This window comes from Aythya ferina, assembly GCF_964211825.1.
Source record: "Aythya ferina genome assembly, chromosome: 13".
Lineage (NCBI taxonomy): Eukaryota > Metazoa > Chordata > Aves > Anseriformes > Anatidae > Aythya > Aythya ferina.
The window spans coordinates 20,431,257-20,456,437 of NC_140311.1; the positions used below are offsets into that span (position 1 = coordinate 20,431,257).

General features: G+C 43.9%; 1 protein-coding gene across 1 annotated transcript in view; it reads left to right on the top strand.

The window, feature by feature from the left end:
• Positions 1 to 25,181, top strand: part of LOC311443880 (uncharacterized protein) — a gene marked incomplete at its 3' end in the record, with an annotated part of 82,863 nt that overhangs the window by 51,895 nt on the left and 5,787 nt on the right. The window contains exon 5 of the mRNA XM_084534454.1: positions 7,255 to 7,319. Coding sequence (XP_084390580.1) covers positions 7,255 to 7,319 — 65 coding nt within the window. The remainder of the gene's footprint in view (positions 1 to 7,254; positions 7,320 to 25,181) is intronic.

Genomic DNA, 25,181 nt, shown 5'->3' on the forward strand with positions numbered 1-25,181 from the left:
CAAGCTCCTAAAAATAAACTCCAGCCCATTACAGTTAATAGATGAGATTTCATTTCATTCTGTTTAGTGGATTCAAGTCAATGTTGTTCATGTGGTGAACAGGAGTAACATGTGACATATGGTGAAACACTGAAATACACCGAAGAGTGGTTTTGAAGATGACACAGGAAGGATTCCATTAGATAACTAAAAGCTTCTTTTTATTATTATTGTTATTGTTATTATTACTATTATTATTTTTTCCAGAGGCAAACTAACATGACTGTGAAGCCAGAAAGGCGAGCTGCCCCGTTAGAGGCACACAAACCTAAGGAAAACTACTAAGCTCCTCTTCAGCCAGAAAGCCAGAGCCTCTCCACGACTGTCCCCTGTCATAACTTTGCACCATGGCCTGAGTGCCCTGCTGTCACCTGAGTTAGGTGATGGAGAGCAAGACCGGCCCAAGAGTCACAGCAGCACACTCATTCTTTCTCAGGCTACCAGTTGCTTTCAGCTCTTGGCAATTCTCTGTCTGTGGCTGGGAGGAGAATGCTAATTCTGCAGCATCCTCTGAGCAGGTTTTGCCATTCCTGTGACAACTGTGCTACACAAGGCCAGGTAGTACTTGCTTCCCATCCCAACTCTGGGTTCTGCCCACCACAGAAATGAAAACATTTGCATGGCACAAAATCCTTAAGTGAAAAGTAATGCTGCATAAGGCAGCAAGGCTGGTTCCAACTTGTAGAATACTGCACAACAAGCAAGTGATTAAATACTAATATTCTCCATGTATTGTTAAGGCTATTCTTTGTAAACGAATCTCCACATTTTCTCCTGCTGCCACTACAGTATACCTCAACCAGCACTAATTGTTTCCACGTCTTTAAGCATCTTTCTACCAATTTAATCAAGGAAGAGAGAACAGACTCTTGAGAAGGCAATACTGCCCTTCCTTAAACAGCTTATAGGGAGCATTAGACGATCATCCACCACAGAGACCTTTCTGCACTGGAAAACCACTTGAATACATGGAGAGGAGAGCTGAAGAATGAATACTTTTAATATAGTTGCTTTTCTGAGCCCAATGGACATTTATTATTTAACATTTGTTCTTCACTCCCATTTAAAATCTACAAGGTAGGCACCACAAGCTTGGCTAGGTATTGTCCAAACACAATAAATTTGACTCCTTAAAGCTTTTCTTGTCTGAAAATTTAAGTGGCCTAAAAACCTAGAGTATAAATGCCCAATAGAACAAGTGCAGAAGCCCAGGAATTTGAGGCAGAGTGTAAAATAATACAAACTGTACAATTCCTAGCTGGTCTGGAGTAGGGATTAACAAAGCCACTTGTCATAAGGTGGCATGCTTCTGTAGGAATCACGAAAATGGAGGCTGTCTTCTTTAAGTGCTAGGAATGAGGCACAGTTTCCATTTGTTAAAAAATAAAATCTGTAATAAAGGAATGATAATCTTTGTTTCATGGATAGAATTAGTCTCCATACCCTTCTGGGGATGTATGCAAGAATTAGCAATCCTTGCAGTGCACTTTGCCAAAATGAGCCTATGCCTTGACTGTCTATCTTTACAGAAATAGGAAGAAAGACCATAATATCATATTATATGCATCTCCCTCCTCAAAGATTTTCAAAATTTGAATAGACAAAGCCATAAACAACCTGATCTAACTTTGAAATTAACCCTACTTTGAATAGGAGTTTGGAATAAATAATCTCCAGAGGTCCCTTTCAGCTTTGTTTCCATGGTTTCTGGGGTTAGTGAACTGTGTAATATCACAGTAACTGTGTAATATCACATGAGCCTTAATCAGACCTACAGCACAAGATACAAAACAACACACACACAAAAAATTAGCACCGGTGTTAGGAAATGAAGCGAGAACTTTTCAACGATAGAAGTTAGAGTTTGAGATTGGGATTGAAACCTATTGCCAAGATGAGAAAAGGAACCTTACAGTGTCACTTTCTAAATGGCACACGACGCTGAAACTATAAAGTTTGGACATAACAAGCATAAAATGGGGAAAGAAGCAAAATTTTAATTAGAGCTGCATGAATTACTGCTACTGCACAAAGTCCTTTCAAATCACGGAAAACAAGATCTTAGCATTTAAGGCTGCTCAGGAGCCCCATGCCAAAAGCAGCTGTTTGTGTGATACATCTACTCTGAAAACCTGAAGAGCTGATCTGTCGTTCTAATAATGATTGAAAAACTTGCCTTCTGAGCACCAGCTAAGGTTTATACTAAATGCAGCATAACTGGGCAGTTTTCAGTACAGCACCATTATGTTCAGCAGCAGCCAGGGGTTAACCCAGTGGTTCTCAGTCGGGTAACTGAGGTGGTTTTCCAGCAGCGAGCACAAAATACTGCAAAATACCTTCCAAATAGGGTTTTAAAGGTTAAGATGCCATGCCTCTGCAAAGGTTCTTTCGTGTGTCTAATACAGCCCACTGAATCACCACAGGACATATGCAACATACATTATCAAGTGAGATTGGCACCATCTCAGCTAGACATATTGCAGACTGCCAAGTGAATTACCCATTGGTTTCATGCTAGGAAGACAAAGAGATGAAGGCTATGGAAAAGTTACTGTTAAATGTAGTTTAAAAAATTTCACTCCATTCTAAATGTCAGCCTGAAATTTTCCAGAGTTTTAGTCTGCCAAGTGTATGCAGGCTGATGATTTCAGATGAATGATTCCCAAGCTTTATTGTCCCAATCTTATTTTAAAGCATGCACCTTGTTGGAACAGACTGAGAACACCCACATGGATAAGGTGGGCTGCTTTTTCTCTTTTGCTAGCATAAAACTAACAAATAGGTTTTATTTCCTTTGATGCTCTAATTTATTGTAAATCCAACTCAGTTTTGAAAAAGGAAAAAAAAAAAGCACAATTATACATTCTTCTAAAAGAGGAGGGGATTTACTAGGGAATTCTGTGCAACTGTGGGAGGCCAAATACATCAAAATATTCTCTGTGAGGCTGATAGATTGCTGTGCTGAAAAGATAATGCGGTAGCCATAAGGATGCTGTGAAGACAAGAGGAGGAAATTAAAGGAGCTGAAATGTCATCTGGCAAAACAGAAAGGATTCTGGAAAAAAATGCTGACGTTTGGGAACACAGATCCTTTGGGAGCAAGCCTCTAAGCTCTGTAGTATATTGCAGGAGGCCATGGGATTTAATGTGAGGACCTGATATCTGGGTCCTGAGTGACAAGCCTTCTTCCTTTCTCCAAAGAATGAGAGAAATATTTATTAGACATATAACATTCTTGTCAAGTTTAAAAAGGTAGACATTCAAGAAACAGGGCTGTTGCTTGCCCTGTTTTCCTCTAGGTGGGCATAATTATGTGAGGGTAACTTTAAATAGAGGCTGGACTACCCTGAGTGGTGAACCTTTTGGGTGACCTGTAAACTTAGGTGTTGATACTCCTGTCACTCTCTCTCTCAGCATCGCTGCCTACCTTTCAAGCAGTTGCTCCTTTGGAGGCCTCATTGCTGGCTGGAAGGTACAGGTAACTTAGAGAAGAATGACTCCCCTTCTGAACTTCGCTGAATACATATAACTAAATATATATTTTTTATTTTATTATTTTATTTTTATTTTTATTAATAAATATATATTCTAAAATATATATTTTTTCCCCTTCCTGGATGGAACTGCAGAGATTTTCCAGAATAAAAGCATGAGGTCTTGAACAGAAAAAAAGGCCAGCAGAGAACTGTATTAGTCAGAGAACTGGCAGCACCATGCAAGGCAGTTCAATTCCAGCCCACAGGGCTGAACCAAATTGAGAATACCTGAAGGTCACCTCTATCTGCTGGCTCTCAGCTGACCTATGTGAAATGCATCTTTGCTTTCAGTCCATGTCTCAAGTGGAGAGAGGACTATCCAGAAACAATGAATAGTCCTTGAAATGAGCACTGTCCTGTGTGAGGTGTCTCATCTGTGTCCATTTCTATACAAGCTCAACTTCCCAGTACTATTTGTCTGTCACCATCCCCTCAACCAAAACAACAGCAGAACAGTGGCAATATTCAGGAAGGGACATTCAAGGCTGGATCCAGCCCTGCTGGCACCAGGGTATGCCAAACAGCTAAACAATTTGTAAATTACTGTCTCTAAGTTGTTCAGTTACTCAGTCGCTTCCCATTCCACCTCCTCAATTTATGCTTGTTATTGTTACTTGTTACAGCAGGAAGTATGACATCCTTGCACACAGCTGCTGTCTCAGCTGGAACGGAGTCTGCTGCTTCTCCCAGTTCCTTGAATGTTTTTATACACTGTCCCAGCCTTTGATGGAGTACAGCAGGCTCCCCTTGCTATTGCAGACACATGCTGTTGATAAGCTGTGCCAGCACTGAAAAAAAAATCTCCTCTTTTCTTTATATACTCCACAGTAACTGAGAGCAATGGCCTTAAATTCATGTTAATATGGGTAGTAAATTTTGCCTTATGTTTTTTATGAGACTGAATTTCTTCCTATCATCAAGGAACTTAAATATAGGTATCCATTAACACTTAAACCAACAGTATGAAATCTGCAGGTCTCTTCATGAACTAGCTAACATTACATGAAACAGTCAGCCTTGATTGTATGATAATATGGAGTGTCCTTTTTGAAATTTTGAAGGACAGAAAAGAGAATTCTCTTTTGTTTGCCTTCAGGCTGTGAAATATCGTCCTTTAGAGGTTATTTCCTGATTCTTCACTATGAGTAACAGTAGCAAAATCTGATCTTTGCCTAGAGGTTGAAGTAAGGTCTGGGTCTTCTTGTGGACCTGTATTATATCAAGCTTTAATCTTCATCTGAATCTCTGGGTGCTAATATAAAATGATAACAGTTCTTATTAGTGGTGATGGCATGTAGATTTTTGCCTTTATGTTAGGCCATAACCACTCAGGGAAGTGTGAAAGTGTTTCCATGATGAAACTGATGTGCAAGGTATATGCAAATCTGAAAAAATTCCATGGATTACTGTTCTGCAATTCCTTAAGTACTTTCACTTTCTAAAAGTGGAGGAGATGAAAAACATTTTATAGATAGTAGTTAGTGTCTATAACAGAAGGATTTAATAAAATAGTATAGAAAATTTCATCGATGATCTGGACGCCTTCATCGATGATCTGGACGAGGGCATCGAGTGCGCCCTCAGTAAGTTTGCAGATGACACCAAGTTAAGTGCGTGTGTCAATCTGCTTGAGGGTAGGAAAGCTCTGCAGGAGGATCTGGATAGGCTGCACCGATGGGCTGAGGTCAACTGCATGAAGTTCAACAAGGCCAAGTGCCGGGTCCTGCACCTGGGGTGCAATAACCCCAAGCAGAGCTACAGGCTGGGAGAGGAATGGTTGGAGAGCTGCCAGGCAGAGAAGGACCTGGGAGTGATGGTGGATAGTCGGCTGAATATGAGCCAGCAGTGTGCTCAGGTGGCCAAGAAGGCCAACGGCATCCTGGCTTGTATCAGGAACAGTGTGACCAGCAGGGCTAGGGAGGTGATTGTCCCCCTGTACTCGGCTCTGGTGAGGCCGCACCTCGAGTACTGTGTTCAGTTTTGGGCCCCTCGCTACAAGAAGGACATCGAGGTGCTTGAGCGGGTACAGAGAAGGGCAACGAAGCTGGTGAGGGGCCTGGAGAACAAGTCCTATGAGGAGCGGCTGAGGGAGCTGGGCTTGTTCAGCCTGGAGAAGAGGAGGCTCAGGGGCGACCTTATCGCTCTTTATGGGTACCTCAAGGGAGGCTGTAGTGAGGTGGGGGTTGGCCTGTTCTCCCACGTGCCTGGCGACAGGACGAGGGGGAATGGGCTTAAGTTGAGCCAGGGGAGTTTTAGGTTAGATGTTAGGAAGAACTTCTTCACTGAAAAGGCTGTGAGGCACTGGAACAGGCTGCCCAGGGAAGTGGTGGAGTCACCATCCCTGGAAGTCTTCAAAAGACGTTTAGATGTAGAGCTTAGGGAAATGGTTTAGTGGGGACTGTTAGCGTTAGGTCAGAGGTTGGACTCGATGATCTTGAGGTCTCTTCCAACCTAGAAAATTCTGTGATTCTGTGATTTACTGCTACACTTGAGGACCTTAGTATGTCACTACACAAAGCAGGCAAATGTCACCAACCAGCAGCAGAGAAAGGATATAGGAAAACTAAATGAAAAGACAGCACACACTATAATGATGGAAAGAGAGAGAACATTCAGTGCGGACTGATCCTGACCTCTTAAAAATATTGTCACTAATACGATTTCTACAAAACCAGGGGTCTTCAGCTAGAAACAAAGCAAGCAGTTTTTGTAGATTGTACAGAAGTAGCCAGTAGGATTTTTAAGTGGGAAGCAGTTAAATTTTCTAAACTTCCTTGGCCTAAATTCCGAGTGCTCTTTTATGTCTGGGCATTTAGCTCAGCAGTTTCCTGATTGACTCCATACTGAAGAGAATATCAAACAAAAGTTTCAGATTTGGTCCTGATTGCAAGCCTCAAGAAAAGAAAATGTTAGAGCAGTTCAGATACAAATGCTGCTTGTACTTCCTAAGCTGACTGCTATGTCATTTCTCACTCTTGCTTTTGTTTGCAAAAGCTGCCCAAGAATAGCTATTTTTCATGATGTCCAAATTTAGAGGGCATTCTCAAACTCAAATGACTAAACCTCATTTAGGGTACATTTAAAATAAAAGAGTTAATGCTAAAATGCTTCTATAAACCTCTTGTACTTTTAAATTTAAGGATGAAATTATTTCATTATAGAACATTTATGGTTGCTATAAATAGTTTCTTATTGTTTATGAAATTAAATAACAGATTCTGTGCTATGCAAAGTATAAAATAAGAGAAACAATAGAAGTAGCTGAAATGCCTAGGAGCATATTGATCCTAACTCACATGGCCTTGTATCCTGACTTAGCACTTAAGCCTGTGCAAAATGAGTTCACATGATGTTCTGAGCAGTCATCATTTTACACTTCCTTTGCAAAGTTGACAGTTGCCACATTATCTGATAACGGCAAATTGGACTGAATCATAAGAATGTTTTTTGTTAACCCATCCTCCAAGACACAAATACAATTACACATATTGAATATCATCACTCTGAGGTCAATGCAATATATCAAGAGTAAAAATAAATCATTTTTACTCTGATATGGAAATGGACACCTTGTTTTGCCAAATGCATAACCATCCTACTGAGTAGATGTGATTTGTCCTGTTATGGCCAACTTTATCTCTGGTATAATACTGGCCTTTTTTTTTTTTTTTTTCCCCAGTGGGCATTCTGATGCCTCCAGGATGGTTGATCTGTGATCTGTATGGACCCTTCACATATTGCCAGGTACTTTGTGCCCAAGAGAAGCGTGTAGTTTTGATTATTTGTGTAATTTTGCCCCTTAAAGTCCAGAAACAGAACCTATAGTATTATTGAAGTTGCATGTGTGATTTCAATTACCATGAATAAGGTGGTAATTTATCCATCACGATGCTTTAACAAGCGTGCATTTAATGGATGATATAACTTATTATACACATTATAAACCCTTAATGATATTTCACACATCTTCTGTATTGAATCCTGTGACAATCTGCCTCACAATCTACAAAATTGTGCATCAGGAAGAGCCCCAGAAACACAATTTTTCACAAGCAGATCATTTACTCTTTAACATTTTCACAAAAATGGATTCAACTTGCACAGTTTTTCTTTTTGTTATGCATTTGGCCGTGGTTTTAAACTGGCAATATACTGAACACTGAAATTCTGTGGTGACTCATAACTGTTACAAAGATTAAAGGAGAACAAAAAACAGAATAATGCTTATAAAATTCTGATAACAATCTTTTAGCTGTGATGCTAATAGGGTTTGAAGAAAATTCTCATGATACAAATTGTAATGAACATCTGTAGTTATTACAAAATTAACCTATTTCTGCTTCTGTGGGTGCTTTCACTATTCTTTTTCCTCAACAGGCAGTGACAAACTAACTTTCCAAAGTTATCTTTTTTGAATTATCTGTATTTTTTTCTGCTGACTTGATAAATCAGCATCTCTATATGACTCGCTGACTGTATCATTAACATTTTAGTATAATAATTTGGATGGTGATTGAAGAAAGCAGATCTGTATGGTGTGAAACTCTAGGAATATCACTCACAAATGGTAATTTAAGCTTTCTCAATGCTGCAAAAATACCCCTCAATACCCCTCATTAGTGTCACCTTCCTTATTCTTATAGTTTTTTTTTGTTTGTTTGTTTGTTTGTTTTTTATTATTATTAAAAGCAAATGAAAACTGCTTTGTACTTAGCAAACTACTATTGCATGCAGCAAAGATGATGGCTAAAGGCTTGAGGGTACTACATGAAGGCAGAGCTGTGTCTGTTCTAGTGAAAACTTTATCAAGTGATCATAAAAAAGTAGTAACTTTTAGAGAGTGAATGAAGGAGCTGAGAAGGTGTGCAGAAAAAAAAAAAAAAAAAAAGGTAACAATTTTAGATATGCATGGACAGTTTCCAGAATCATCATCATGGAATAAAATTCTACTGTACACATTTTACCAAACTGGTTAGATCCTGTCTTTGACAAACCGGAAAATGAGTACAACATTGGTTTTGATTAACTGGGAACCAGAGAAGTGCATTTAACATAAGTTTTTGGTCAAATAAACAATTTGAGAACAGGGAAATGATAAACAAAGATTAACATATCTGAGCATGTGATCTTTTTCGTTCTCTCTGCTTTAGTGGGGTTTCTTTCTCCCTGCAATACATATTTGAAGCTAAAAGAAGGTGAGCTGCAGGTAGCAGGCACAATAGCACCACCTCTACCATCTTCTCCATTTCAGTTTGTTTATAAATTATGCCCTCTCTCCTGCTTGCTTGCAGGTGGTAAGTAGTTGCTTGCAGTAACTCAAATCACCCTGTAAGGTCATTTTTATTATTAGTTGCTGCTTGCTGAGGGAGCTCATCATCAATCAGCTTCTTTGAATAAAGGCCAGCTTAAGTCTGATCACTGATGCATGTTATACCTAAGAGATGGAGAGCTGGTACCACAGATGGTGTAAACTCAAGAGACCATGCCAAAATAAATAAAAAAGTACACAAAGAAAAGTAGCATCAGTGGAAAGAGTCACTTAAGTGATGTTCTGAAATACTACAAAAACAGTCCAAATATGACCCCAGAAAAGTTCAGTTGCCTACTAAAGGAAACAGAATAGAGAAAAAAAAAACAAAACAAAACAAAACATAGTCTATAGAGTCTGTATAGTCTACACTCCACTGCACAGTGGGCAATTCAAAGTATCTCAGTAAGGATTAAATGTGGAAACAGAGATGGTAGGGTGGGAGAGCTGAAAATACTCTTCTCAGATGTGACTGGGAGATTTACCATCCAAAGTGGAGAATGTTTTCAGAAGAGCTATTACCTTTGCAGTCTAAGCAACAATAAAGTTGTAACTCAAGAAAAAACTTATGTGTAGATTTACAAGTTATAAACAAGAAAAAAGCCTGAACAAAACTAGCATTTCACCACACAACCACATCATGTAAAAGGGTCATTCCCTACCATAACTGATACATTCTTTCTGTGCCTCAGCATGTAAGATACTCAAGTTTTCACCTGTATGTGACTAAGCAAACAGATCAGGGAGCCCTGGGGAACTTAATGGAATTCACATTACTACAATTTACTCTAAATTTGATTCAGAACTTAAAAATACAGCTTCTATATGCTATGCTTAAGAGCCAATGTAACCCAAGAAAATGTGTGTATTGAATCACAAACTTAATGAAAGAGCCACTTATTTTTCTCAGTTGTAATTGGATGGGTAATTATCTCCAGCAAGTAAATTTTGCTGGTGTACAGCACTCCACTACTTCTCCAACTCCAGTATCAATTTATGTATCTAATAAGAAGGAAGAAAACAGTCATTGTGACTGCTGTCTTTTACAACAATAACCTTTACCTCGTTACCTCATTACCTCATTAACCTTAAGTACTATCTCCCTGACCTTATTTTTAAGGTCATACCAGGAATGGATGGAATTCCTTCGCCTACACTCTACAAAGGAATATATGCTTCCTATATTAATTTTGTATGAACATCCACAGTTATAACACTAGAATGAGACTTTAAGATTATAGTAGTCTGAATGAGAAAAAGCAAACTAGAGCAAGAAGGTATGCATAGATCATACCTGCACTCACCTCAACTACCACTGTGTCATACAGCACATGCATTGCAGACTGCTCCGGAACAAGACTGAAGAGCAAAAGTTTAGCTAGCATCAAATGCAGTCTAACTGGATGGAAACTACACCATGTCTGTGACAGTGATGCACCAAACACAATGGCAAATAGGCAAAAGCAAAGTATTTTGCTGATTATTTCTCTGCTGTGATTCTTCTTCACACTCATGGGTATGATACCAGATAAATTGCTCATAGCAATGCCCTTAAATACAGGTTTGGTATCAACCTCAAACAGTTGATGCTACTCTATTACTGGGGACACTAAGCGGTGCTGCTATTGATTATTTAAATAACAATGGAGAGGAAAGATTACTGGAGCTTATTACTGTGGCAGCAAGACAAGAACTTTACTGTAATGCAATAAAATCTCTCTTCAGTATCTCTGTCTGCAGAAAACTATTACAAGGGACTGCCTACACTGCTCAAGTACCTCTGAAAAGCAGAGATGGGGCCAAACTCTTAAACGTCCTGCAGGTTAAGAAAAAAACATTCTGAAATCTTTGTCTCCATGGTTCTGAGTGGAACGCCTTTTCTGAAAACACCACTATTTTGAAAAGAAGGAAAACAGAAGAGAATATGAATGATTTCAAAAAGCTTTGTGAAGCAGATGATTAAAACTGAAAAAGTAGGAAAATGAATAGGATGCAGGCAAGAAATATTTCCTTAAAAACACCATTATACCAATGGAAAATGCAAATTGTGGAAAATCCTACCAAGACACACACTTTATGGAAATGCCTAACAATTCCCAGAGTTAATGAGTAGCTGTTGTGATCTAATGCTTAAATGGAATAATGCATAAGATGATAACTTCTTACAGATAAGGTTTTTCCTATGCTATTTTTGGATGAATTAGTAAATTGCTTTTCACTGTGAGTAATAATTGCACATGACTTATTAAAGATTAACTGTAGTGCAATTTCATCATTTTTTTACTCTTTACCAACAACGCACTAACTAAAGCTGAGAAACTGAAAGAATGACCTGCCTGAAACCTGTCCTCAAGTACATAATGAACTGTCTTCAATACTAGCATTGTTTCATTTAGAAACGTGTAACATCCAGTAATATTGATATACTTCATTACATTTTTAAATGTTGCTTCTCCTGGTTGAAGGACCTGAAGGTCCTGGTGGATGACAGGTTGACCATGAGCCAGCAGTGTGCCCTCATGGCCAAGAGGGCATGCACAAATGCATTGCTCTTACAGCAAGCAGCAAGGCATATCTTACCCAGTCTCTCCCTTACACTTCTGACTTCAATTGTATTAGCATCAAGCCCCAAGGTTATTTGATGGATGCTTTAACTGGCAATTAGACAATGAGAAACGGGTTCCATGTAATTCCAAGGAAATGTCCTGTCAGCTAGGCTAGAGGGGACTAGAGAGGAAAGGAAGATTTGAGAAAAAGCCTTCCACAGTTACTGGGAATCTTGTCACGAACTTTCATATTTTGCCTATTATATTAGGAAGCACAAAATTTAGATTTTGCTATGATTTGACCAATATCTGTAGGTACATCTAAGTCACAACAATCTTTATATAACCCTTATGTATCTGTGAGGAGGAGGAATTTTACATTCTGTTCATTGTGCTAACAAGATGCCCTGTCAATGCAGTACATATATATACACCCATTCATCTGTTGAAAATATTCAGCACATTGACAGTTACTGGAAGTATATATAAACACAAGAATATAAGTGCTATGTGTAATTTAAGTTTTCACTAATCTCTTTGTACAAGTTGGTGCATCTCCATCCTGAATATTTACACGCTGACGCACAGAGGACTAAGAAGCATCTACTGCAAAACTGAAGATAAATAGCATCTTTGTGACTGAATTTTAATTCATTCTGTGATTCAAAGTAATGGGCAAATTTATACTTGCAATTCATTAATTTGAAGCCTGGCAAGTATTATTAGGCAGAAATTTGCATAAAAAAGGTGTAGCTTTTTAAATACTTATGACAGAAAAAATAATGACTATACAAATAACAAATCTTGCATGAATATGTATATGGCTTAATGGAACCACTACTTAATCTTTTCCCCAAATTTATCTAAACCAAGGAGGCTTGCAGGTGACTCTCACTAGTCTGTGGTGTTGCCTAAATCATCACATTTTAAATCTTGCGTTATGAACTTCAAGGTGTTTGGCAGTCCACACTGAACTGCTTGTTAACCAATTTTTATGAGAGTGTGCTGTGGGAAGTCTGACTGCATAGGGCCTGTCAGAGCATCGCTGGGATCCTGCAGAGTGGTGACAGCACAGTGGAATGGTGACCCAGTGAGTGCAGGCACAGGCACCCTAAGGCACCTACAGACAATGCACAGATACACCCAAGCTACTGTGGCCAAACCCAGAGGTGCACCTCGCATGCCTTCTGCATCTGAAGGTTATTTTTTTTGTGCTACAGGGTGACAAGTTTCCAGAAAAGCTGCAAGCCTACAGAGAAGTGTAGTCTACAGCACTAAGACCAGGGGCAGTGCAATGGTTGTCCTGGCATCTGTGGGACTGAGTACCAAAGGGAAAAATAAACGGATTTTTTTGCTATGGCAATAGGGGTATACTTTTCATTTTAGACTTGTTCTGATCATTTTCAGGATTTATTCAATAGCTTCCCATAAAAATGGACTTAGTCCTGAATAAAAAATGACTCACTACCTGTGCATGGCATAAAGAAGTCAACAGACTGTTTTTTTGTTAATTCTGCTGCACTGTGTATGTACAGATAACACACATGTTTTTGGAGTTCCTATAACAGTTTACATAATGTCATTGTTTGAAGTTTGACTTGGGTTCCAAAATGGTCCTTGAGCCATTTCCAAAAGGCAGATCTCCCCAAATCAATAAATAAATAGGGCAACACCTTCAGCATGAGATAGTAGGAAAATCCCATGAGACTGCAATAAAATCAGTAAATTTATTTGAAGTAGTTATCATTTAGCTTGCAGTGCTCCTACAGGCTCTCCAAAAACAAATGGAAAAATACAGTGTCTGGCCCGAAGTGTTTTCAAGATACAGCTGCATGTAATAGAGCTAAAGAGAGGCTCAGTAAGGACATTTTATCCTGACCTTGGACATACTTACTCTAGCACATCCTTAGGGATGGCTGCATTTTGATGGCTTAGAAAACTTACATAAGTATTATTTATTGTTCCTACAACACCTCTATCTAGAAGATAGGTTCCAAGCCTCTTTGCATTTGAATAATATTTATAAAACATGTTTATTATGGCTTCCTTTTCATCAGACCAGGAATAACAACAAGACATATAGGGCACATATTATCTTACTGTGTTAACAGGATTTGCATGTGGTTGTGAGGCACTAATTAAGGGCTGACCAATGTTGTTACACAAAGCTACATGCCAAGGGTATCAATTTGTAAATTACTGGTATGGAAAAAGCAATTTAAAAGCACATAAACAAACAGCATCACACAGAATCACAGAATTTCTAGGTTGGAAGAGACCTCAAGATCATCGAGTCCAACCTCTGACCTAACGCTAACAGTCCCCACTAAACCATATCCCTAAGCTCTACATCTAAACGTCTTTTGAAGACTTCCAGGGATGGTGACTCCACCACTCCCTGGGCAACCTGTTCCAATGCCTCACAGCCCTTTCAGTGAAGAAGTTCTTCCTAACATCTAACCTAAAACTCCCCTGGCTCAACTTTAGCCCATTCCCCCTCGTCCTGTCACCAGGCACGTGGGAGAACAGACCAACCCCCACCTCGCTACAGCCTCCCTTGAGGTACCTATAGAGAGCGATAAGGTCGCCCCTGAGCCTCCTCTTCTCCAGGCTGAACAAGCCCAACTCCCTCAGCCGCTCCTCGTAGGACTTGTTCTCCAGGCCCCTCACCAGCTTCGTTGCCCTTCTCTGCACCCGCTCAAGCACCTCGATGTCCTTCTTGTAGCGAGGGGCCCAAAACTGAACACAGTACTCGAGGTTCGGCCTCACCAGAGCCGAGTACAGGGGGACAATCACCTCCCTAGCCCTGCTGGTCACACTGTTCCTGATACAAGCCAGGATGCCGTTGGCCTTCTTGGCCACCTGAGCACACTGCTGCCTCATATTCAGCCGACTATCCACCATCATTCCCAGGTCCTTCTCTGCCTGGCAGCTCTCCAACCATTCCTCTCCCAGCCTGTAGCTCTGCTTGGGGTTATTGCGCCCCAGGTGCAGGACCCGGCACTTGGCCTTGTTGAACTTCATGCAGTTGACCTCAGCCCATCGGTGCAGCCTATCCAGATCCTCCTGCAGAGCTTTCCTACCCTCAAGCAGATCGACACACACACCTAACTTGGTGTCATCTGCGAACTTACTGAGGGTGCACTCGATGCCCTCGTCCAGATCATCGATGAAGATATTAAAGAGGACTGGCCCCAGCACCGAGCCCTGGGGGACGCCACTAGTGACTGGCCTCCAACTGGACTTAGCTCCATTCACCATGACTCTTTGGGCCCGGCTATCCAGCCAGTTTCTAACCCAACGAAGCGTGCGCCAGTCCAAGCCAAGAGCAGCCAGTTTCTTGAGGAGAATGCTGTGGGAGACGGTGTCAAAAGCCTTGCTGAAGTCAAGGTAGACCACATCCACAGCCTTTCCCTCATCCACCAAGCGTGTCACTTTGTCATAGAAGGAGATCAGGTTCGTCAAGCAGGACCTGCCTTTCATAAACCCATGCTGACTGGGCCTGATCGCCTGCTTGCCCTGCAAGTGCTGCGTGATGACTCTCAGGGGGATCTGCTCCATGAGCTTTCCTGGCACTGAGGTCAAACTGACAGGCCTGTAGTTTCCCGGGTCTGCCCTCCGGCCCTTCTTGTAGATGGGCGTCACATTTGCTAGCCGCCAGTCAACTGGGACCTCCCCCGATTGCCAGGACTGCTGATAAATGATGGATAGTGGCTTGGCCAGCTCCTCTGCCAGTTCTCTCAGTACCCTTGGGTGGATCCCATGTGGCCCCATCAACTTGTGCACATCCAAGTGCCGTAGCAGGTCACCAACCAGTTCTTCATGGATAGTGAAGGCCACATCCTGCTCCCCATCCCCTTCCACCAGCTCGGGGTACTGAGTATCCAGAGAACAACCGGTATTGCCGCTAAAGACTGAGGCAAAGAAGGCATTGAGCACCTCCGCCTTTTCCTCATCTCTTGTAACTAGGTTTCCCCCCGCATCCAGTAAAGGATGGAGATTCTCCTTAGTCCTCCTTTTTGTGTTGATGTATTTATAGAAACGTTTTTTGTTATCTTTAACGGCAGTAGCCAGATTGAGCTCCAGATGAGCTTTGGCCTTCCTAATTTTGTCCCTGCACAGACTTGCTACATCCTTAAAGTCCTCCCTAGTGGCCTGCCCACTTTTCCAAAGCTTATAAACCCTCTTTTTTCTCCTAAGATCAAGCCACAATTCTCTGTTGAGCCAGGCTGGTCTTCTTCCCCGCCAGCTCGTCTTTGGGCACGTGGGGACAGACCATTCCTGCGCCATTAATATTTCCCTCTTGAAGAGCGCCCAGCCTTCCTGGACCCCTCTGCCCTTCAGAACCGCCTCCCAAGGGACTCCACCAACTAGTGTCCTGAGCAGCTCAAAGTCAGCCCTCCGAAAGTCCAATACAGCGGTTTTACTGGTCCCCTTCCTGGCCTCGCCAAGAATAGTGAACTCCACCATTTTGTGGTCACTCTGCCCAAGACAGCTCCCGACAATCAGATCCTCCACCAGTCCTTCTCTGTTTGTGAAGAGAAGGTCTAGCGGGGCACCACCCCTGGTAGGTTCACTAACCAGTTGCGTCAGGAAGCTATCTTCCACGCTCTCCAGAAACCTCCTAGACTGCTTTCTCAGGGCTGTGTTGTGCTTCCAGGATATGTCAGGGAAGTTGAAGTCCCCCACGAGTACAAGAGCTGACGATTTTGCAACTTCTGTCAGCTGCCTGTAGAGTTCCTCATCCGTCTCCTCATCCTGGTTCGGCGGTCTATAGCAGACCCCGACCAGGACGCTAGCCTTGTTGTCCCTGCCAATCCTAACCCAAAGGGACTCAACCTTGTCATTCCCAGCCTCGAGTTCTACAACCTCGAAAGACTCTCTAATATAGAGAACCACACCACCACCCCTTCTGTGCTGCCTGTCCCTTCTAAAGAGCTTATAGCCAGGCATTGCAGCACTCCAGTCATGAGACTGGTCCCACCACGTCTCCGTGATGGCAACCAAGTCGTAGCCTGCCTGCTGCACGATGGCTTCCAGCTCCTCCTGTTTGTTACCCATGCTGCGTGCATTGGTGCAGATGCACTTCAGCTGGGCCATTGCCTTATCCCCCGGCCTTGCCATCGTTCCCCCTGGCACAGCCCCAACAATCCTAGCTTCAGCCCCATCCCCCTTCCTACCTAGTTTAAAGCTCTCTCAATGAACCCTGCCAGCTCCTGGCCCAGGATCCTTTTTCCCCTAAAAGATAGGGACCCGTCTGCGGCCATCAGGCCAGGTGCTGAGTAAAGTGCCCCATGATCAAAAAACCCATGATTTCTGTGTTGGCACCAGCCCTGGAGCCACGTGTTTAACAGGTGGGCTTTCCGTGTCCTCTCTGAACCCCTCCCTGCCACCGTAGGGATGGACAAAAACACCACCTGCACTCCCGCTCCATCCACTAACCGACCCAGTCCCCTAAAGTCTCTTTTGATAGCCTTGAGGCTTCTCTCTTCGATGTTATCACTGCCCGCCTGGACTATCAAAAGAGGGTAATAATCAGAGGGGCGTACCAAATGTTAATTTAAACAGGTACAGATGGTAAAAGAAGTATTTACATCTAAAACCTTTACATTATTTAAAAGGCTGTAATGTGTCATTTATAAAATAGGAATAACTGGGAATGTAGAAACTGCAAATAGAGGTGGAAGCCATCAGCATGGAAGCTGTGGGAGAGGTCAACAGGCCAGCACAACTTTCAGTGCAAACTGTAGTCTTGGACACCACTAAGAGCAGAGATAGGACTGGCAGATGGAGCAGAGATGAAGGTAAATTTATTTTCACAAATTTACCAGAATCCAAGGCTGAATCGCAGTATAGGGGTGTCAAGAATATCTGGCATTAGAATAGTTAATATAAGCAAACCTTGCAAGGAACATAAAATTCTCCTGCTTTAGGAACTAAACTGATATCCAGATAGAGAACAAGGTGAGCTCTTCGTAGGAATATATTATCCCATGCTTACACTAAAGGTTTTTACACTTATTACTAACCTGTGTGGTGCCCTCACCTCAATCTCAGACAATTTGATTTCCTCCCTTCTCTGATGGATGTACAAACAAATCCTGGTAACTCTATCTCACAGCAGGGTGCTGGAGCTGAGGCTGTGCCTGAAAGGCAGAATTTCTTCTCACGCTTCTGCAGAAGATTCACAATTCAGCACGGCATTAGCTGCTGGGCTAGCTTGGCCCAAGGCCAGGCTGCATGCTCTTGCATTCACTGAATTCAGTGACAATGTGGGAAAAGCTTTTATTACCTGAGAGCCCTGAGCATTTCTTTCTTTCCTGTGGCTACCAGGAATTGGTACCCTTGTTCTCTGGGCTGGAGTACTCAAGCTGAGAGAGAGACAGGTAGTGTCAGACCTTTCTACTGATTCATATTTTCTTCCCTCTGTGTTTTTTTTTTTTTTTTTTTTTTTTTTTTTTCCAACTGTATCACACAGATTCTTTTGTTTCTCCATTAATATGTAAACTACATTTAAAATATTCTGGCCAAGAACAAAGTGAGCTCCACAGACACTGGTAGACTAATGAAAAGAGCACCCACAAGTCACGCAGGCTTTTCACACAAAAAGGCAAGAACAGAAATCAGATCTGAGGCTTAACCTATGCCATTGCAGGCATTGGTACTGCCTGTATTGGCTCCAAAGCCTCTGAGCCCTGGGGAGGAGTAGCGAAGCAGTCAGATATTTCATCACAATATTTCTAAACACTTTACAAACCAAGCTTAACATCATCTGTCCTAAACACCCTGAATGATCACCAAACCAGCTTGGAACTTGCTCTCCTAAGCTCTCAGGCTTTGGGTACCCTGCTAGGTGCAGTCCTGCTGGATCAGCAAAGGTAACATCAAATTATAACAAGTGAGACCTCATCAATCACATTGGGATGCCACAACACACAGAGGCTGAGTGCTTTAATCAGAATAAATCAGCAGGCTCAGGCAGGGACAAATTCATGTTGGTCTTGATTCTACAAACAGAACTATTGGCTCCCCAGCCATGTGTTAACAGCTTTCTGTCATTCACCTTTGTTGTTCTTGTTTTATGAATTTCTTGTATGTCTGCTTTTCAAGGAAAAAAAAAAATATTGCTAAGGTTTATCAGTGGCAGAGACATTACATTTCTAAGCAAACCACACAAAATCTGCAGACCTTATAAATCCTCAACAAAAACAGATACACATTGAAACAACTAGTCAGCTTCAAACAGGGCTATTAACCTGCACTACATCTGGAAGCTGTTTCAGGCAAACGAAGAAGACCTTCATTGCCTCTGTATGACGTTGATTTGTAGGCGTCTGACAAACTGTCACATTGTGAAGAATACTAGACTTCCCCTGTGACATAAAAGTAGGACTTTAGATAGTAAACTGAAAATGATGGTAAAATGTTAACAGTGGGTCTTATTTGGCAGCCTTCAATTTTCCTGAGTAGCACTGGGAAATTCACTCGAGGTGGCTGTGAAGGATTCAGTAGGTTGTAAGTGGTAAGCACCACTTAATGGGAGCAAGGGTTGTGAGTCAGACCATAAAGCAGTAAAGAAAATATATTCTTTCAGTTTGATTACTCAATGAGTGACCTGATTAGGAAAGAATATTTCCTAACTATATTGTTCCTTGCAGCTCCATCTCCAAATACAAACATAAACGACAACAACAACTAAAGAAAAAAATGAAGAAGATAAAGACAAGGTGCTCTCTCCAGGAAGTCAGTACACACCAAGACCGACTGCCTGTCCAAAAATGCAGCAGTTCAGGTCACTGGATGCGGGGAGTGTCTGAGCCTGTTGCTGCCATCTGCGGGAGGCAGAGAGACTGTGTGCGTGAGGTGCGAGCAGGTGGATGACCTGGTCCACATGGTGGCAAAACTCAAGGAGGAGGTGGAGAGGTTGAGGGCTATCAGGGAGTGTGAGTGGGAGATAGACTGGTGGAGCAACTCCCTGCAGGGCCTCAAGGAGAGGTACTGGGGTGAGACACCCCAAATGGGGGTGGACCCCCTGCCCTGTCGCTGTCGGGCAGAGGGAGGGGACCTGGGAGTTGAGGAGGAATGGAGACAGGTCCCTGCTTGACATCGCAGGCGATGCCCTCCCCTTCCGGCCCCGCCTTCCCAGGTGCCCTTACGCAACAGGTTTGAGGCCCTGGAGCTTGGTGGGCGAGGATGAGGTAGCAAGTGTACCCAGGAGGATGCCTAGGGTGAGGAAGTCAACTCCACGCCTCAGGACTGCCTCCACCAGGACAGAAAGAAGGGTGCTTGTTGTAGGCAACTCCCTTCTCAGGGGAACAGAGGGCCCTATTTGTCGTCCTGACCCTACCCATAGGGAAGTCTGCTGCCTCCCTGGGGCCACGCTCAGGGACGTTGCCAGGAAGCTTCCCAATCTGGTTCACCCCTCTGACTATTATCCTCTTTTGATAGTCCAGGCTGGCAGTGACGACATTGAAGAGAGAAGCCTCAAAGCTATCAAACAGGACTTTAGGGGGCTGGGACAATTAGTGGAGGGAGCGGGAGTACAGGTGGTGTTTTCGTCTATCCCTACGGTAGCAGGGAGGGGTACAGAGAGGACACAGAAAGCCCACCTGATAAACATGTGGCTCAGAGGCTGGTGCCAGCACAGAAATTTTGTTTTTTTTTGACCATGGGCTGCATTATTTGGCACCCAGCCTGATGGCTGCAGATGGGTCCTTATCTCTAAGGGGAAAACGGATCCTGGGCCAGGAGCTGGCAGGGCTCATTGAGAGTGTTTTAAATTAAGTCAGAAGGGGGATGGGGCTGAAACAAGGCTTGTTGGAGCTGTGCCAGGGGTAACAATGGCAAGGCCGGGGGATAAGGCAATGGCCCAGCTGAAGTGCATCTACACTAAAGCACGCAGCATGGGTAACAAACAGGAGGAGCTGGAAGCCATCGTGCAGCAGGCAGGCTACGACTTGGTTGCCATCACGGAGACGTGGTGGGACCACTCTCACAACTAGAGTGCTGTAATGCCTGGCTATAAGCTCTTCAGAAGTGACAGGCAGCACAGAAGGGGTGGTAGCGTGGCTCTCTATATTAGACAATCTGTTGATGTTGTGGAACTCAAGGCTGGGAATGACAAGGTTGAGTCCCTGTGGGTTAGGATCGGTGGAAAGGCCAACAAGGCTAGCATCCTGGTCGGGGTCTGTTATAGACCGCCGAACCAGGATGAGGAGATGGATGAGGAGTTCTACAGGCAGCTGACAGAAGTTGCAAAATCATAGGTGCTTGTTCTCATGGGGGACTTCAACTTCCCAGACATATCCTGGAAACAGAACACAGCCCTGAGAAAGCAATCTAGGAGGTTTCCGGAGAGCGTGGAAGATAGCTTCCTGATGCAGCTGGTTAGTGCGCCTAGCAGGGGCGGTGCCCCGCTAGACCTGTTCACAAACAGAGAAGGGCTGGTGGGAGATGTGGTGGTCAGAAGCTGTCTTGGGCAGAGTGACCACAAAATGGTGGAGTTCACTATTCTTGGTGAGGCCAGGAAGGGGACCAGTAAAACTGCTATATTGGACTTCCGGAGGGTTGACTTTGAGCTGCTCAGGACACTGGTTGGTGGAGTCCCTTGGGAGGTGATTCTGAAGGGCAGAGGAGTCCTGGAAGGCTGGGCACTCTTCAAGAAGGAAATCTTAATGGCACAGGAGCAGTCCATCCCCACATGCCCAAAGATGAGCCGGTGTGGAAGAAGACCAGCCTGGCTTAACAGAGAGTTGCAGCTTGATCTTAGGAGAAAAAAGAGGGTTTATAATCTTTGGAAAAAAGGGTGGGCCACTGAGGAGGACTATAAGGATGTTGCGAGGCTGTGCAGGGAGAAAATTAAAAGGGCAAAGCTCATCTGGAGCTCAATCTGGCTACTGCCATTAAGGAAAACAAAAAATGTTTTTACAAATACATCAACACAAAACAGAGGACTAAGGAGAATCTCCATCCTTTACTGAATGCAGGGGAAACCTAGTTACAAGAGATGAGGAAAAGGCGGAGGTGCTTAATGCCTTCTTTGCTTCAGTCTTTAGCGGCAATACCGGTTGTTCTCTGGACACCCAGTACCCTGAGCTGGTGGAAGGGGATGGGGAGCAGAATTTGGCCTTCACTATCCATGAGGAAATGGTTGGCGACCAGCTATGGCACTTGGATGTGTGCAAGTCGATGGGGCCGGATGGGATCCACCCATGGATATTGCGAGAACTGGCAGAGGAGCTGGCCAAGTCGCTTTCCATCATTTATCGGCAGTCCTGGCTGCTGGGGGAGGTCCCAGATGACTTGTGGCTAGCAAACATGACGCCCATCTACAAGAAGGGCAGGTCATGCCTGACGAACCTGATCTCCTTCTATGACAAAGTGACGCGCTGGGTGGACGAGGGAAAGGCTGTGGATGTGGTCTACCTTGACTTCAGCAAGGCTTTTGACACCATCTCCCACAGCATTCTCCTCAAGAAACTGGCTGCTCTTGGCTTGGACTGGCGCACGCTTTGTTGCGTTAGAAACTGGCTGGATAGCCAGGCCCAAAGAGTCGTGGTGAATGGAGCCAAGTCCAGTTGGAGGCCAGTCACTAGTGGCGTCCCCCAGGGCTCGGTGCTGGGGCCGGTCCTCTTTAATATCTTCATTGATGATCTGGACGAGGGCATCGAGTGCACCCTCAGTAAGTTTGCAGATGACACCAAGTTAAGTGCGTGTGTCGATCTGCTTGAGGGTAGGAAAGCTCTGCAGGAGGATCTGGATAGGCTGGACCGATGGGCTGAGGTCAACTGCATGAAGTTCAACAAGGCCAAGTGCCGGGTCCTGCACCTGGGGCGCAATAACCCCAAGCAGAGCTACAGGCTGGGAGAGGAATGGTTGGAGAGCTGCCAGGCAGAGAAGGACCTGGGAATGATGGTGGATAGTCGGCTGAATATGAGGCAGCAGTGTGCTCAGGTGGCCAAGAAGGCCAACGGCATCCTGGCTTGTATCAGGAACAGTGTGACCAGCAGGGCTAGGGAGGTGATGTCTAGGGAGGAGTACTAGGGAGGAGTACTAGGTCCCCCTGTACTCAGCTCTGGTGAGGCCGAACCTCGAGTACTGTGTTCAGTTTTGGGCCCCTCGCTACAAGAAGGACATCGAGGTGCTTGAGCGGGTACAGAAAAGGGCAACAAAGCTGGTGAGGGGCCTGGAGAACAAGTCCTACGAGGAGCGGCTGAGGGAGCTGGGCTTGTTCAGCCTGGAGAAGAGGAGGCTCAGGGGTGACCTTATCGCTCTTTATGGGTACCTCAAGGGAGGCTGTAGCGAGGTGGGGGTTGGTCTGTTCTCCCACGTGCCTGGTGACAGGACGAGGGGGAATGGGCTTAAGTTGAGCCAGGGGAGTTTTAGGTTAGATGTTAGGAAGAACTTCTTCACTGAAAGGGTTGTGAGGCACTGGAACAGGCTACCCAGGGAAGTGGTGGAGTCACCATCCCTGGAAGTCTTCAAAAGACGTTTAGATGTAGAGCTTAGGGAAATTGTTTAGTGGGGACTGTTAGCGTTAGGTCAGAGGTTGGACTCGATGATCTTGAGGTCTCTTCCAACCTAGAAAATTCTGTGAAATTCTTTGAAATTCTGTGAACGGCCGGAGGGCAGACCTGGGGAACTACAGGCCTGTCAGTTTGACCTCAGTGCCAGGGAAGCTCATGGAGCAGATTATCTTGTGTGTCATTATGTGGCACTTACAGGGCAAGCAGGCGATCAGGCCCAGTCAGCATGGGTTTATGAAAGGCAGGTCCTGCTTGACGAACCTGATCTCCTTCTATGACAAAGTGACACGCTTGGTGGATGAGGGAAAGGCTGTGGATGTGGTCTACCTTGACTTCAGTAAGGCTCTTCCCTCAACATTCTCCTCAAGAAACTGGCTGGTCTTCACTTGGACTGGCGTATGCTTCATTGGGTTAGAAACTGGCTGGATAGCCGGGTCCAAAGAGCTGTGGTGAATGGAGTCAAATCCATTTGGAGGCCGGTCACTAGTGGTGTCCCCCAGGGCTCAGTACTGGGGCCAGTCCTCTTTAATATCTTTATCGATGATCTGGATGAGGGCATTGAGTGCACCCTCAGTAAGTTTGCAGACAACACCAAGTTAGGTGCGTGTGTCGATCTGCTCGAGGGCTGGAAGGCTCTGCAGGAGGATCTGGATAGGCTGGACCAATGGGCTGAGGCCAACTGTATGAAGTTTAACAAGGCCAAGTGCCGGGTCCTGCACCTGGGGCGCAACAACCCCAAGCAGAGCTACAGGCTGGGAGAGGAATGGTTGGAAAGCTGCCAGGCAGAGAAGGACCTGGGAGTGATGGTTGATAGTCGGCTGAATATGAGCCAGCAGTGTGCTCAGGTGGCCAAGAAGGCCAACAGCATCCTGGCTTGTATCAGAAGCTGTGCGGCCAGCAGGTCTAGGGAAGTGATTGTCCCCTTGTACTCGGCTCTGGTGAGGCCGCACCTCGAGTACTGTGTTCAGTTTTGGGCCCCTCGCTACAAGAAGGACATGAAAGTGCTCGAGCGGGTTCAGAGAAGGGCGACAAAGCTGGTGAGGGGTCTGGAGAACAAGTCCTACGAGGAGCGGCTGAGGGAGCTGGGCTTGTTCAGCCTGGGGAAGAGGAGGCTCAGGGGCGACTGTATTGCTCTCTACAGGGACCTTAAAGGAGGCTGTAGCAAGGTGGGGGTTGGTCTGTTCTCCCACGTGCCTGGTGACAGGACGAGGGGGAATGGGCTTAAGTTGAGCCAGGGGAGTTTTAGGTTAGATGTTAGGAAGAACTTCTTTACCGAAAGGGTTGTTAGGGATTGGAACAGGCTGCCCAGGGAAGTGGTTGAGTCACCATCCCTGGAGGTCTTTAAAAGACGTTTAGATGTAGAGCTTAGTGATATGGTTTAGTGGAGGACTTGTTAGTGTTAGGTCAGAGGTTGGACTCAAAGATCTTGAGGTCTCTTCCAACATAGAAATTCTCTGTGTTTCTCTGTTTGTGAAAGCCTTTATAGCTGTGTAGGACTTCCAGTGAAGATTCAAAGGTTTTCAGAGGAGGCACATCTACTACCCTTTTCTGAATGCTAAAATTTGGTGTAAGTGCAAAAATAAAAATAATTAAAAAAAATTAGCCTTTCATAAAGATAATATATTTCTTGCAAATGCCAGTGAAGGACTAAACATTATTCTACAGTAGTTTTGGCTTATAATGTTGCATGAACTAATTGGTTATTTGGAAATGTGCTATTTCTAGCAAAGGTTTTCTCTTTTCAGAAACAATGGTGATTGACAAAATCAGATTTGGATATCTTTTGGTGATTTTTGGGGGAGGATTTTAGGTCTTGATAGGAAATGAGGTTATTCTGGTGATCTGAGATCTAATGAAGTACCACTTTCTTATTTAGCACCACAATGATACCTGTGTGATTTTAAGTTTTGCTTGTTAACAGAAATGCATTTCCAAAATTAAAAGAAATCACAACTGTCAAATGATCCACGTAGAGACTTTTAAATAGTTGCACCTAAATTTATTGTAATCTGTGTGATATGGAAAGGGAAGGTATTAATAAGGTTCAAACACTTGAAATATGTGGTCACTAATGCATAGCTTTTACCTAATAAATGAAAAATTTTGAAGGTGCATGTTGCTAGTACCATAAACTCATTGATTAAGAGGGGATTGATAAGAAGTAACATCCTTTTGGCATGACAATCTTATGATCTAGACATATAGAACAGATCGATGTCCAAATAAA